Raw genomic sequence first — 13,672 nt, 5'->3', positions numbered from 1 at the left:
AAGTTACAGAACGAATCCTTCTGGGGGCTGTCACAAGTCAAATTGAAGCACATGACTGCAAAAAGCCAGCACAGATTCACCACTGGCAAATCATGCTTGACAAACCTGATTGCCTTCTACGACAAAGTAAACTGCTCGGTTGATGTGGGGCGAGTAGTGGACATTGTCTACCTGGATTTCTCCAAGGTTTTCAATCTGGTTTCCCACAGCCTCCTCCTAGAGAAACTGATGCATTATGGTCTAGACAAGCAGTCGGCGCGGTAGGTGGGGAACTGGCTGACAGGTTGCACCCAGAGGGTGGTAGTGAATAGCTCCTTCCCAAACTGGCAACCTGGCACAAGTGGGGTCCCCCAAGGATCAATATTGGGCCCAACACTGTTTAATATCTTCATAAGTGATCTCAATGATGGGATCAAGTGTACCCTGATGGAAGTTTGTCAATGATACCAAACTGATGGGAAAGTGGACAGTTCAGAAGGGAGAGCCACCCTGCAGGAAGACCTGGATAGGATGGAACAGTGGGCTAACAAGAGTCTTATGAAGTTCAACAAAGACAAATGTAGGGTCTTACACCTGGGAAAACATAATCCAGGAGTGCAGCATAGGCTGGGAGCAGCTCTGTGGAAAGGGACTTGGGGGATCCTGCTGGACAACAAGCTCAGTATGCACAAACAGTGTGCTGCTGCGGCAAAGCAAGCCAAGAGGTTGCTGGGTTGCATCAACGAGGGCATCACCAGCAGAGATAAAGAAGTCATTACCCCACTCTACTCAGCGCTCGTCAGGCCACACCTGGAATACTGTGTTCAGTTGTGGTCCCCACTGTACAAAAAAGGCTGGAGAACATCCAGAGACAGGTCACAATGATGATCAAAGGACTGGGAAGTTTGCCATCTGAGGAAAGGCTGAGAACTGGGTTTGTTCAGCCTTGAGAAAAGAGGGCTCAGAGGAGACCTTATCACCATGTTGCAGTATTGAAAGGGTGCTTACAAAGAAGATTTTTACAAGGAGACACATGGAAAAGATGAGGGATAATGGGTACAAGTTATTCCTGGGGAGATTCTGATTGGACACAAGAGGAAAACTTTTCACAATGAGAACAATCACCCATTGGAACAATCACCCCAGGAAAGTGGTGGATTCCCCAACATTGGCCACTTTTAAGATTGAGTTGGACAGGGTGCTGGGCCATCTTTGCTAGACCATGCTTTTGCCAAGAAAGGTTGGACCAGATGATCCTTGAGGTCCCTTCCAACCTGATATTCTATGATCCCTGAGGAATTTGAGGGGGGCAGGCAGGTGACAAAACCTCCCCAGCTGAAAAGCTCAGGCATCTCCAGGTGCCTCCATGATGCTGCAAGAGCCTTCTCCACCCCTTAGCTAGAGCCAGGGCAGGTGGGTGCACAAGCTTGAGGACTGGTTTTGAGGTCCAAGCTTGGAGACCCCTAGTGCATGGACAAAACCTCACATTCCCTCTCTCCAATCCAAGAAATAAGTCCAGTGAGTCCTAGTTGACTTTCACACCTGTTTTGGGTTTGTGTGGCAGGGTTTTTGGTAGCAGGGGTGGCTCCTGTGAGAAGCTGCTAGAAGCTTCCCCAGCTCCAAGTTGGACCCACCTTTGGCAAGGCTGAGCTCATCAGCAATGTGCCTCTGGGATAACATATTTAAGAAGGGGAAACCTGCAGTGGGGGAGGAGATTGGAATGTGAGAGGAACCCCTATGCAGATACCGAGGTCAGTGAGGAAGGAGAGGGAGGAGGTGGGCCAGAGGAAGGGATGCCCCTGCAGCCCATGGTGAGATGGCAAGCTGCCCCCCCCTCGGCCCATGGAGGTGAGCAGGGGAGCAGATTCCCACCTGCAGCCCGGGGAGGAGCCCACACCAGAGCAGGGGGATGCCCCCAAAGATGGCCATGACTCCATCGGAAAGCCCATGCTAGAGCAGCCTGTGCCTGAAGGACTGCAGCCCCCAGAAAGGACCCACGCTGGAGCAGTTTGTGAAAGACTGCAGCCCGTGGGAAGGACTAACGTTGGAGAAGTTCGTGAAGGATTGTCTCCCGTGGGAGGGACCCCACGCTGGAGCAGGGGAAGAGTGAGGAGTCCTCCCCCTGAGGAGGAAGGAGCGGCAGAGACAAGGTGTGATGAACTGACCCCAATCCCCATTCCCCGTCCCCCTGTGCTGCTAGGGGGGAGGAGGTGGAGAATTTGGGAGTGAAGCTGTGCCTGGGAAGAAGGGAGGGGTAGGGGGAAGGCGTTTTAAGATTTGGTTTTATTTCTCAGTATCCTTGTTTTGATTTGAGTGGTAGTAAATTAAATTGATTTTGTTTCTTCCCCAAGTTGAGCCTGTCTTTTGCCCCTGACCATAAGTGGTGAGTGCTCCCTCCCTGTCCTTGTCTCAACCCACCAGCTTTTCTTTATATTTTCTCCTCATCCCACAGCAGCCGTGGGGGGAGGAGTGAGCAAGCGGCTTCGTGCTGCTTTGTTACTGGCTGAGTTTAAACCATAACAACCCCAAAAGCCATCTGACCCCCAACCATCCCTCTGGTACCCACAGATGACCAGAGCCCGTAGTGGTATTTATTTGCACAAGAGCAAAGCCAACTCTCCTGCAGACAGCGTACAGCCTTTAAAAATCCCATTAACAAATCCTCCCCGGTGGGCTGATGTACAAAAACAGGAATCAATCAATAGGTCTATCATTGCAAAAAAGAAGTCTTGAAATGCTGCACGTTTCGCTGTAGCCCGGCCACAACGAATCCACCCCTGGTCCCACTGTCTTCACATCAGGAAAAGCCCCCTTGGAAAATCGGCCCCACAGGAGGGGATGGCAAAGAAAACCTGAGCCATTCTGAGAAGCTCTGAGTGGCCGGCCAAGCCGCGGGAGCTGCCAAAGAAACGCACCCATTTCTGGTGCGTCTGCAGGGCGCCGAAGTCGCTGTCGTTCCTGCAGTCCTTCAGGAAGGTGGTCAGCTGGCAGAACTGGTCAAAGCACTTGCTGTCATCCACCATGACCCCGTGGCCCGCCAGGTACTTGATGCATGCCTCCACCTCCGCCCACGTCGGTGGTACTCGTAGCTGCATCCACTGGAAATGGAAAAGCTCCCCAAACGGCCCCATCCGGGCTTCCAGGTAGTCGAGGAACGCCACATAGAGGGTCTGGACATGGTGGCAGAAGGTGTCGCACTCACCAACCCTCCCAGCCGCCCGCTGCTCCGCCAGCAGCTCCTTCACCCGCGGCGACATGAAGCCATGGGCTTTGCGCTCCAGGAGGGTGCAGCGGACAGAGGAGAGGACGCCCAGCACCTCGCAGGGCGAGTTGTCCTCCCTCGCCAAGGTCCTGAGGTGCATGTCAAAGACAGCCACCTGCGAAGCCATGTGCTGCAGGTAGATCTCGCTGAAGTCGTCCTCAAAAAAGGTCCGGATGGCAAAGGGGGGGTGGCTGAGGGAGAGGAAGAAGGACTTCAAGGCTGGGAAGACTTGTAGCAAGCGGGTGATGGCCGGCAGCAGGAGTAACCAGGGCATCCTGGTGTGGTGGAGCAGCCGCCGGTACTCCCTCTTAGCAAACTCCAAGAAGTCCTTGAGCGGTTCGGCGCAGACGGCGTAGACAGAGATGTATGCGTAAATCTTCCAGACGAGGGACTGCAGGTCTACCTCCAGGCTGTCTGCCCCGTGCTGGATGCAGTTGCTGAGGAGGTGCGCAGGGCAGTCGGTGGCAACGAAGACCCCTTCCAGCAGCTCCCGCAAGCCGGGCACCTCAGCTGGACCCTGGGTACAGCACCCCAGCCCTCCCAGCATGGCGTTAGGGCTCTCACCTACAACAGCCACGCACCGCTGCCGCAGCCCGTGATTCTCCAAGGCCTCCCACACCAGCGCAGCAGCACCAGGGGACAGTTCAGCCGGTGGGGGTTCCACACCGATCACCCTGCTCTGCACACCACCCCGCTTCCAGTCAAAATAGCGGATCTGGATGGGGAAGGGGGTCCCCACCTCGCCCGCACCCAGAGCCACCCCACAATAGGGGACACCATCGAGCGGGTCCATCCCATGGTCCAACGCGAAGGGGGCCAGCGCCTCATCCAGCCTCACCTCCGTCTTGATTTGCAAGCCCAAGACGTCTAAGACGGGGTCAGGTGTTTTGGGCAAGCCAGCCAGGGGCTCACAGCAGTCCTCAAGCACGGCAGCAGGGAAGCCCAAAGGGGTTTCGGCAGCGGCGGCAGCATCGAAGGGCTGGCAGTTGGCAGGGAGGAAGCAGCCCGGCAGCTTGGCCACCGAGGCATCCCCCAGCATGTTCCTCTTGTGTTTCATGGACTGCACGTGGGCCTCCAGGTCGAGAGAGCCCTTGTTGGCCACAGAGACGTAGGTGCCCTCCTGGCAGACCAAGCATTCGGCCTCCCATCTCTCCCGGCCCACGCGGAAGCAGGGGTACTTTGCCTGGAGCTCGTCGGTGAATTTGCATTTCCGTTTCGGCATGGTACAGGGCAGATGGGGCTCGGCCTATGGGGGAAAACAGAGGGGAGGGGAAATTTGAACAATTTTTATGCCGTGCCAAAGATGCAGATCTCCCACAGGAGCTCCTCTCCTGTCTTCTAATTGTTGCCCAGGTGGGGATTCTCAAATGCCCAGCAGCACCGCAAATGCACCCCAGATCCTGAAAAATCCCGAACATAAGAGGCTGTCCTGCAAGAGCTGTCCCTGAACAGACACGGGGTGCGGGAAGCTGGGGTGAAATAGGGAGCGCAGCACAGTGTTTGCAACATTCCCCCTGAAATGGGGAGCATGGCTCAGAGCTCATAATATTGCCTCCCAAATGAGGAGCAAGGCTCAGTGGTCATGATATTTCCCACGAAAATGGGGAGCACAGCTCAGTGGTCATGATATTCCCCCCAAAATGGCAGCACAGCTCAGTGGTCATGCTATTCCCCCCCCAAAATGGGGATCACGGTTCAGAGCTCACGATATTCCTCCCAAAATGGGCAGCATGGTTCAGAGCTCGCAATATTCTCCCCAAAATGGGGAGCACAGCAACATTCCCCTCAAAACGGAGCACGGCTCAGCGCTCAGGATAAAAGAAGAAAAGGGGGGGGGGGGGGGAAGAATGAAAATAGTGCAAAAAGAAGGAAAGAAGGGAGGGAGGAAGGAAGGGAGGGAGGGAGGGAGGAAGGGAGGGAGGGAGGGAGGGGAAGAAAGAGGGAATGGGGGGGAGAAAGAGGGAATGGGGGGGAGAAGGAAGGAGGGAACGGGGGGGAGGAAGGAAGGAAGGAAGGAACGGGGGGGAGGAAGGAAGGAAGGAATGGGGGGGAGGAAGGAAGGAAGGAACGGGGGGGAAGGAAGGAAGGAACGGGGGGGAAGGAAGGAAGGAAGGAACGGGGGGGAAGAAGGAAGGAAGGAACGGGGGGGAAGAAGGAAGGAAGAAACGGGGGGGGAAGAAGGAATGGAGGAAAGAAAAAATAGGGGGAAAAGAAATAAAATGGGGGAAAGATGGAAGGAAGGGGGAAAAGAAGGGGGAAAGAGAAAAGGGGGGAAGATGGAAGGAAGGGGAAAAGAAGGGGAAAAAGAGAAAATAGGGGAAAGATGGAAGGAAGGGGGAAAAAAGGGTGGAAAAGAGAAAATGGGGGAAAAGGAGGAAGAGGAAAAGAAAGAAAATAGGGGGAAAGATGGAAGGGGAAAAGAAGGGGGGAAAAGAGAAAATGGGGGAAAAGAAGGAAGAGGAAAAGAAAGAAAATAGGGGGAAAGACGGAAGGCAGGGGGGAAAGACGGAAAATCCGTGGGAAAAAGCAGGGAAGTAAGGAGGGCAAGAGAGGAGCAAAGAGGACCGGGAGGGAGGGCGGAGGAACCTGCCGCCCCCGTCCCCACGCACCTCTGGGGGCCGCCGGCGGTGGCGGGGCGAGGCCCCGTCCCCCGTTCCCGTTCCCGATCCCGTTCCCGTCCCCGTTCCCTGTTCCCCGGCAGCCCGGGTGCTGGCGGTGCGGCTGGGCCCGGCGTAGGCCCCGTTCCGCCATGGGCCCGGCCTGGGCCCTGCTCCGCCATTGGCCCGCCGCCCTGTCACTCCCGCTGCCAGAAGGCGAGAGGGGCGGGCTGTGTTCCAAAGTGGGCGGGGCCCTCACCCCAAGCCTCGCTGCGGTTGGCCCGCTGCGCTGTCACTCTCCTCCTCCCCGCCGCAGGGGAGGGGGGGAGGTTCCCCCCGGCTCCAGCTTGGCGACGGGGCGGGGAGTCTCGTCATGATTGACAGCGCGTTCGCCCAATGGGGCGCTAAGAAGGGGTTTCCCTCGCTGCCTCCCCCCCTCCCCTCCCTGTACGGTGGCTGAAAGGGGCCATGGGGGGGGGGGGGGGGCAATGAGGGGGTGCGTGGGGGGGTGCAATGGGAAAAAGGGGGTGCAATAGTGGGGGGGTGCAAAATTGGGGGTGTGCGAAAGTGGGGGGGTGCAAAATTGGGGGGGTGCGAAAGTGGGGGGGGTGCAAAAGGGGGGGTGCAAAATTGGGGGGGTGCGAAAGTGGGGGGGTGCGAAAGTGGGGGGTGCAAAAGTGGGGGGGGTGCAAAAATGGGGGGGTGCAAAATTGTGGGGGGGGTGCAAAAGTGTGGGGGGGTCTATGGGGTGCAGAGTTTTGGGGTGGGGGGGTGCGATGGGGGGTGCACAGAGCTGGAGAGCGCAGGGGGTTTTTTGGGGGGGGCACGGTGGGGAGGGGGGGTGTGGAATGGAAAAAGGGGGGGGGATTTGGGGGGGGGATTTGGGGGTGTCAAGGCTTGCCCCCCCCCCAAGTGTTAACCCTTTCCCCACCGGCTCCGGGCAGGGGAGGGTTAAAACCGGTGACGGCGGGGGGGGGGGGGCGAGGAGAAGGGGAGGAGGTTGGGGGGGGGGCACCGGGTTGGGGGGGGGGGGCGGTGGGGCCGGGCCCGGCCGCTCCGGCCCTTTGTGTCGGTGAGAGGGGAGCGGCGGGGGCTGCAGCGCCGGGACCCCAGGTTTGGGGGGGGGGGGGGGAGGTGTAAAATTGGGGGGGGGGGGGGGGTGTAAGGTTGGGGGGGGGGGAGGCACATATTGGAAGGTTGGAGTGGGGGGGGGGGTGTTTGCGTGGTCCTGGGGGGGGTTGAATGGGCGAGGGAGGGCGCTTTGTGTTGTCCTGGGGGGGGGGGTTGAATGGTCCTGGGGGGGTTGAATGGCTGGGGGGGGGTCTTTGCATGGTCCTGGGGGGGTCTTTGCATCGTCATGGGGGGGTTGAATGGCCGGGGGGGTCTTTGCATGGTCCTGGGGGGGTTGAATGGCTGGGGGGGGGTTGAATGGCTGGGGGGGGGGTCTTTGCATGGTCCTGGGGGTCTTTGCATCGTCATGGGGGGGTTGAATGGCCGGGGGGGGTCTTTGCATGGTCCTGGGGGGTTGAATGGCCGGGGGGGGTCTTTGCATGGTCCTGGGGGGTCTTTGCATGGTCCTGGGGGGGTTGAATGGCCGGGGGGGGCTTTGCATTGTCCTGGGGGGGTTGAATGGCCGGGGGGGGGTCTTTGCATTGTCCTGGGGGGGTTGAATGGCCAGGGGGGATCTTTGCATGGTCCGGGGGGGGGGGGGGGGGGTTGAATGGCCGGGGGGGGGTCTTTGCACGGTCCTGGGGGTGTTGAATGGCCGGGGGGGTCTTTGCATGGTCCTGGGGGGGTTGAATGGCCAGGGGGGTCTTTGCATGGTCCTGGGGGGGTTGAATGGCTGGGGGGGATCTTTGCATGGTCCGGGGGGGTGTTGAATGGCCGGGGGGGTCTTTGCATGGTCCTGGGGGGGGTTGAATGGCCGGGGGGGGGTTCCTTTGCATTGTCCTGCAGGGGTTTGCTTGGCCGGGGGGGGGGGGTCGTTGCATGGCTGGGGGGGGGGCTTGCAAAGCTCCTGGGGCTTTTGCAAAGATATAAGGCCGGGGGGGGGGAATCATTGCATGGGGGGGTTGCAAGTTGGGGGAAGCTGGAGGGGGGGTATTGCAAGGTCCTGGGGGGGGGCGGGTTTGTAAGGCCGGGGGGGGGGGCTTTGCAAGGCTCCCCGAGCTTCTGCAAAGAGGAAAAGGCGGGGGGGGGGGGGGGCTTTGCACGATTCTGGGGGTGATTGCAAGGCTGGGGGGGGGGGATGGAGCGGCGGGGGGGGGGTTGCAAGGTTCCCAGAGCTTTTGCAAAGCTGGAGGGAGGGGGATTGGCAAGATTGGGGGGGGCACATTGCAAGGGCCTGGGGGCTTGGAAAGGCCTGGAGTTGGGGGGGAGGCATGTGGCAAAACCTGGGGGGGCTTTGCAAGGGCCTGGGGGGGGGAGGAAGGGGTGTTGCAAGGCGGGGGGGGCATATTACATGATGGTGGGGGCAGTTTGCAAAGCTGGGGGGGGGGAGCACATTGCAAGGGGGGGCTTTGCAAGCTGGGGGATGGGATATTGCATGGTCGGGGGGGGATAAGCTCGGGGGGGGCACGTGGCATTGCAAGATTTGCAGGACTTTTGCAAGGCTGGGAGTCAGTTTGGGGGGGGGGGGGGGGTGACATGTTGCAGTACCCAGGGGCTTTGCAAAAGCCTGGGGGCTTTGAAAGCTGGTGGGGGGAAATATTGCATGGTCCTGGGGGGGGGAATATTGCATGGTCCTGGGGGGGGCCATGTGCAAAGCTGGGGGGCTGGGTGAGGGTCTTTTGTAAGCTTTGCACAGCTCTTGTAATGGTAGGGGTTGAGGGGGGGTCACATTGCAGGGTCCTGGGGGGCTCTGCAAGGTGGGGGGCACATCGCATGGTCCTGGGGGGGCTCTGCAAGGCTGGGGGGGGGGCACATTGTATAGTTCTTGGGGGGGGGGGTACAAAGCTGGCGGACCAAGGGGGGGTCTTTGCAAAGCCATGTCCTGCTCTCCCCCCGCCACCTGCAGAGCCCACCACCGGCTGCTTTGCAAAGCCCCCCCCCTCCACATCACCCCCCCCCCCCCATCAGGAGTATTGTGGGGGGGGGACACACAGCAACAACGGGAGCCCGTCAGCATGGAGACCCCGACGACCCGTCCTCGCTGGCGGCTTCAACCGGAGGGGGGCCGCCGGCGTCCCCCGGCCCCTCGCCCCCCCTCGCCGTGCCCGGAGGAGGATACGGAGGGATCCCCGATATCCTCGGAGCGGGTGACCGAGAGACGTCGTTGGCCCCGGGGGGAATGGACGCGACGGTTGGTACCGGCGTTGCACGGCGGCGGTGCCGGCACGGAGATGCGTCGTTTGCGTTTCCGACAATTCCGGTACCAGGAGGCGTCGGGTCCGCGGGACGTTTGCCGGAGGTTGCGGGAGCTGTCGCAGGGTTGGTTACGGCCGGAGGTGAGGAGTAAGGAGCAGATCATGGAGTTGCTGGTGCTGGAGCAATTCCTCAGCATCCTGCCCGAGGAAATCCAGAGCTGGGTCTGGGTACGACATCCCGAATCCTGCGCCCAAGCCGTCGCCTTGGCCGAGAGCTTCCAGTTGGGACAGGGAGATCCCGATGGGATTTGGGAGCAGCAGGTGAGACCGGCGGACGGATCCTGCGCCGGGCGTGGGGGTTTGCGAGGAGCTTCTACCTTCCTGTTCCCCAAAACTGGGTACAACCCCCCCCTGCCCCAGCAGTGCTTCCGAGCTCATTCCCACGGGACGCCCCCAAAATTGACCCAGGGAAGGAAGGAGGGATGGGGGTCCCCGGCACCCAACACCCCTCTGCAGCCCTTTGGGTTTTTTCCTTGGGTCCCACAGGTGACGGTGCGCGTGAAGGTGGAGGAGGTGGCCCCGGGGGACGCAGAGGACGCCGAAGTGTCAGGGGACCCACCGAACCCCCCGTCGGCGTCACCCCAGTTCCCCTCTGGGGACGACTGGCGGGAGGAGGTGGCCCGGGGCAAGGTCAAGTTTGTCTCCGAGGAAGAGGAGCGGCGCCTGCAGGAAGCAGGTAATGGGGTCACCCCCCTCAAAAAAAAAAAAAGTGGGTGAAGAAGCTGCTGTAGGAGCCAGGGGAGCTTGGAGGTGGTAGGGTGTCTCCTGCGATGGGCTTGGTCCGGTCTGGTCCTCCCCAAAAATGTCCCCATGGTGTCATTGTTCTTTTTTTGGGGTGGTTTTGTTGCTCTCGAGGGAGGACGCGTGAGAGTGAAGGAGGGGAAAGGGTCAAAAATGAGGTCCCGGTGCTGGGAAAACTCTTGGGGTCTTGAGGAAGGAGAAGGACGTGACCCCAGGAAGAATCCAGAGACTCACAGCGGTGCCACCACCTGTGATCTTGAGCCCTCTTTGCGGTGTGAGAAGAAAGGTCTTGGGCTCAAAAGCCAAACTGAAGCGAGAAGAAGGCCTGGGAGATGTATCTGAGATGTCCACGCCAGTGTGGGAAGCTGGAAGATGGCCATCTCCTGAGTTGTGGAGAAGTTGGAGAAGGATGGAGATCTTGGAGTGAAGCTCATGAGCATCCGTAGAGAGCTCTTGTTCTCCCCGTTGGTCCTCCGGAAACTATGAGCCCCAAAATCTTGTTCCCTTCCTCCAGCATCAGCTTCTTCACGGCGATGCTGGAAACACTGCTTTGAGGAGTTGTGGTGTTTTAGGGATTATGGTTGGAGCATGGTGGCCTTCTCTCCGAGTCGTCCTGCAGCCGTCCTTGCCCCTCGGACCGGCTGGGCTCCTCTGCTGAGGTGGCTTCAGCCTCATCCCTCTCCCGGCATGGCCTGATGGCCATCTGTGGATGGATTTGGGGTTTCGCTCAACCGTGGGAGCTGGACCATCTCCACCGTTGCTGGAGGAGATCGAGGGTGGTGGGGTCGGAGGAGAAGGGTGGTGTCCTCCATTGAGAACCAACTCATGAAGCATCTTCTCCTTCCCCCTCCCCAGCAGGTCCCACCATGGCAAGCAGAGACCCGGAGGCGTCCGTTTTGCAACGGCAAGACCCCCCGCACCCAGCCGGCACCCTTCAAGGTGTCCCGACAGCCAGGACCGCTGCCCAGAGGGGGACCCACCGGCGACAGATCCCACGGGATCCCACCACCTTCCCACAGCCCCTCACCCAAGGTCCGCCCAGACCGGCAGAGGACACCAGGAGCCCGGAGAAGCCCTGGGTGAAGCGAGAGCCATCGGTGCAGGGGAAGGACCGTCCATACCCCTGCGGCGAGTGCGGCAAGAGCTTCGGCCGGTTGACCCACCTGAAGACCCACCAGCGAACCCACACGGGAGTGAAGCCCTATGCCTGCGGGGCTTGCGGCAAGAGCTTCGGCCACCTCTCTACCCTCACCACGCACCAACGGCTTCACACAGGCGAGCGTCCCTACGCCTGCGGCTCCTGCGGCAAGACCTTCACCAACCCGTCGGACCTCAACAAGCACCAACGGTCGCACACGGGCGAGCGACCCTACCCTTGCGCCGCCTGCGGCAAGCGCTTCAGCCAGCAGTCCAACCTCACCATGCACCAACGGAGCCACACCGAGGAGCGACCTTACCCCTGCGGCGCCTGCGGCAAGAGCTTCAAGTACTTGGCGGACCTGACGGTGCACGAGCGCTCGCACACGGGCGAGAGACCCTTCCCCTGTCCCCACTGCGGAAAGAGCTTCAGCAACAAGTCCTCCCTCGCCCGGCACACGCGCATCCACGCCCGGGCGGCCGCCAGGGACAAGTGATGGGGTTTGGTGGTGGGGAGGATGAGGAAGGCGACGCCGCTTCATTCCGGCGGAGGAGGTGGTGATGGGTGACCGCCGTGGGGGACGGTTGAGGTTGGGTGGGTGGGGTGGACCTGGCGGATGACCCGGATGGCCGGTGCTGGTTTCCTTGCCGGCCGGTGCCATACGGCTGCTGCAGATGGATTGGTTTGCCTGGAGGAGATGCAATATGGATGCGGGGGGGGGGGGGGGGGTGATGAGCTGATGCTTGATGTCCCCCACAAACCCAGCGGCTCCAAGACTTGGCTCCCTGATCCCAGAGATGTGACACCGATAGGGGTGAAGTTGAGCGGATGACCGATGTTCCCCCATGAGCCTGGTGGCTCCAGGACGCTGCGTCCCAGAGATGTAACACAGCCGGGGGTGAAGACAAGTTGATGATTGATGACCCCCCCATGAGCCTGGTGGCTCCATGATACGGCTCCCTGGGCCCAGAGGAGATGCAACACGGATGGTGGGATGAGGAGCTGGTGACTGATGTCCTCCACGAGCCTGGTGGCTCCAGGATGTGTCTCCCTGGTCCTGGAGGAGATGCAACACAGTCAGGGATGAAGGTGACCCGATGATTGATGTCCTCCATGAACCTGGTGGCTCCAGGACATGTCTCCCAGGTCCTGGAGAAGATGCAGCGTGGCTGGGGGTGAAGACCAGCTGATGACTGATGTCCTCCACAAGCCTGGTGGCTCCAGGATGTGTCTCCCTGGTCCTGGAGGAGATGCAACACAGTCGGGGATGAAGGTGACCCGATGATTGATGTCCTCCATGAGCCTGGTGGCTCCAGGACATGTCTCCCAGGTCCTGGAGAAGATGCGACGTGGCTGGGGGCGAAGACCAGCTGATGACTGATGTCCCGCGTGAGCCTGGTGACTCCAGGACAGCGTCCCAAAGGAGACGTAACGCAGATGGGGGATGAAGACGAACTGATGATCGATGTCCCCCATGAGCTTGGTGCCTCCCTGGTCCCTCACCCATCTCCTCAGGGCACTTCCATCTCCCCTCCACCCTAACCCCACCACCGGGACGCCCCTGTTCTTCCCTTTCAATTGCAACTCGCCTTTCCCCCACCCTCCGCCCCCTTTTCGGTATTTATTCATCGCAGCGAGCGCCGTCCCCTCCCACGCCGGACCTTAAATTTCGAGAGACCGACCTACCTCACCAGCCGCTTGCCTGGTTGCCCAGGGCTCAAAATGGGGTGGTTTGGGCAAACCTTCGCGGTTCTGCTTCCCTCCTCCGGGCCGGTTCGCGCACACACGCACCCCCCCCAATTTTTGCCCCCCATTTTGCTGTAACGATGGTTTTTAGCCACCTCTCTGCGCTCCTTTGTGGTTTTTTTTAATTGCGGCGTGCAAGCACATTTGATATGGGAGGTTGCAACCGAAATGCATCCCGGGGCTGTCGAGCAGCCTGGCATGCGTGTTGCAGCGCGGCGATGGCAGCGCCGAGCCGCGGAGTGTTGCGCTTGCAGAGGAGCCTGGGGAATGCGGCGCTGCGGCAGTGGGACCTCGCAGCGCTGCCTGCAGCATCGCACGTTGCGCTTGCGGCGATGCGAGGCGGTTCGCACGGCGCGCCGCCCTGCAACGTGGCTTTTGCCATGCGCAGCGGATGTTGTGCTGCATCTGCAACGGTGGTGCTGCAGCTGCAGGGGTGCCTCCAGCGCAGCGTTGCGCTTGCGCTGCGCACGGCCTTGCACTGCATTTTGTTATCCGCGGCCCAGCGCATGGTGCTTGTGCTGCTGCGTTGCGTGTGCGCTGCAGCGTAGCACTTGCACTGCAGCATTGTGTTTGCATTGCAGCGTAGCACTTGCGCTGCAGCGTTGCGTTTGCGTTGCAGCACTAGGCTTGCGCTGTAGCATTGCTATGTGCATTGCAGTCGCTGCAGCGTTGCGTTGCATTGTCATTTGCTGTGCCAGGTTTGCGCTGCAGCATTGCATTTGCATTGCAGTGCTGCATATATTGCAGTGCAGCATGTTGCAGTGCAGCGTGTTGCGTCGCAGTGCTTGCAATCCCCAAGATTTGGGGAGACACCCCCCCCAAACCCTCTAGGGGACCACCCCCT

The 13,672-nt window shown here is 60.2% G+C and overlaps 2 protein-coding genes across 4 annotated transcripts; one reads left to right on the top strand and one right to left on the bottom strand.

The window, feature by feature from the left end:
* Positions 1-2,548: 2,548 nt before the first annotated feature.
* LOC138683210 (uncharacterized) lies at positions 2,549-6,028 on the bottom strand. The gene is made up of 2 exons (XM_069774742.1): positions 5,851-6,028; positions 2,549-4,487 (listed from the first exon to the last, which is right to left on the bottom strand). The coding sequence occupies exon 2, from the start codon at positions 4,461-4,463 to the stop codon at positions 2,772-2,774; it is 1,692 nt and encodes a 563-aa protein (XP_069630843.1). The 5' UTR covers positions 4,464-4,487; positions 5,851-6,028; the 3' UTR covers positions 2,549-2,771.
* A 2,829-nt stretch (positions 6,029-8,857) lies between these two features.
* Positions 8,858-12,916, top strand: LOC138683249 (zinc finger and SCAN domain-containing protein 31-like). 3 transcript variants are annotated; one of them, XR_011322870.1, is made up of 4 exons: positions 8,858-9,464; positions 9,690-9,879; positions 10,800-12,311; positions 12,496-12,916. XR_011322870.1 is itself a non-coding variant. In XM_069774809.1 (3 exons), exons 1-3 carry the CDS (start codon positions 8,964-8,966, stop codon positions 11,576-11,578), a joined length of 1,470 nt encoding a protein of 489 aa, XP_069630910.1. In that variant the 5' UTR covers positions 8,858-8,963; the 3' UTR covers positions 11,579-12,916. The 3 variants fall into 3 exon arrangements, 2 of the variants coding, with proteins under 2 accessions (XP_069630910.1, XP_069630911.1); XM_069774809.1 differs by having other exon boundaries at positions 10,800-12,916; XM_069774810.1 differs by having other exon boundaries at positions 8,859-9,464; positions 10,803-12,916.
* The last annotated feature ends 756 nt before the right edge of the window (positions 12,917-13,672 follow it).

The sequence above is a fragment of the Haliaeetus albicilla genome, chromosome 32 (genome assembly GCF_947461875.1).
Source record: "Haliaeetus albicilla chromosome 32, bHalAlb1.1, whole genome shotgun sequence".
Classification (NCBI taxonomy): Eukaryota; Metazoa; Chordata; class Aves; order Accipitriformes; family Accipitridae; genus Haliaeetus; species Haliaeetus albicilla.
The sequence above is the reverse complement of the archived record's forward strand: the minus strand, read 5'-3'. Positions and strand labels throughout refer to the sequence as shown.

Bases quoted from the DNA above. Each gene is read 5' to 3' on its own strand.
- LOC138683249 (XM_069774809.1), top strand. From the start codon at position 8,964: ATGGAGACCCCGACGACCCGTCCTCGCTGGCGGCTTCAACCGGAGGGG. The intron at 9,465-9,689 runs GTGAGACCGGCG...TGGGTCCCACAG, and splicing joins ATGGGATTTGGGAGCAGCAG to GTGACGGTGCGCGTGAAGGT. The intron at 9,880-10,799 runs GTAATGGGGTCA...CCCCCTCCCCAG, and splicing joins GCGGCGCCTGCAGGAAGCAG to CAGGTCCCACCATGGCAAGC.
- LOC138683210 (XM_069774742.1), bottom strand. From the start codon at position 4,463: ATGCCGAAACGGAAATGCAAATTCACCGACGAGCTCCAGGCAAAGTAC.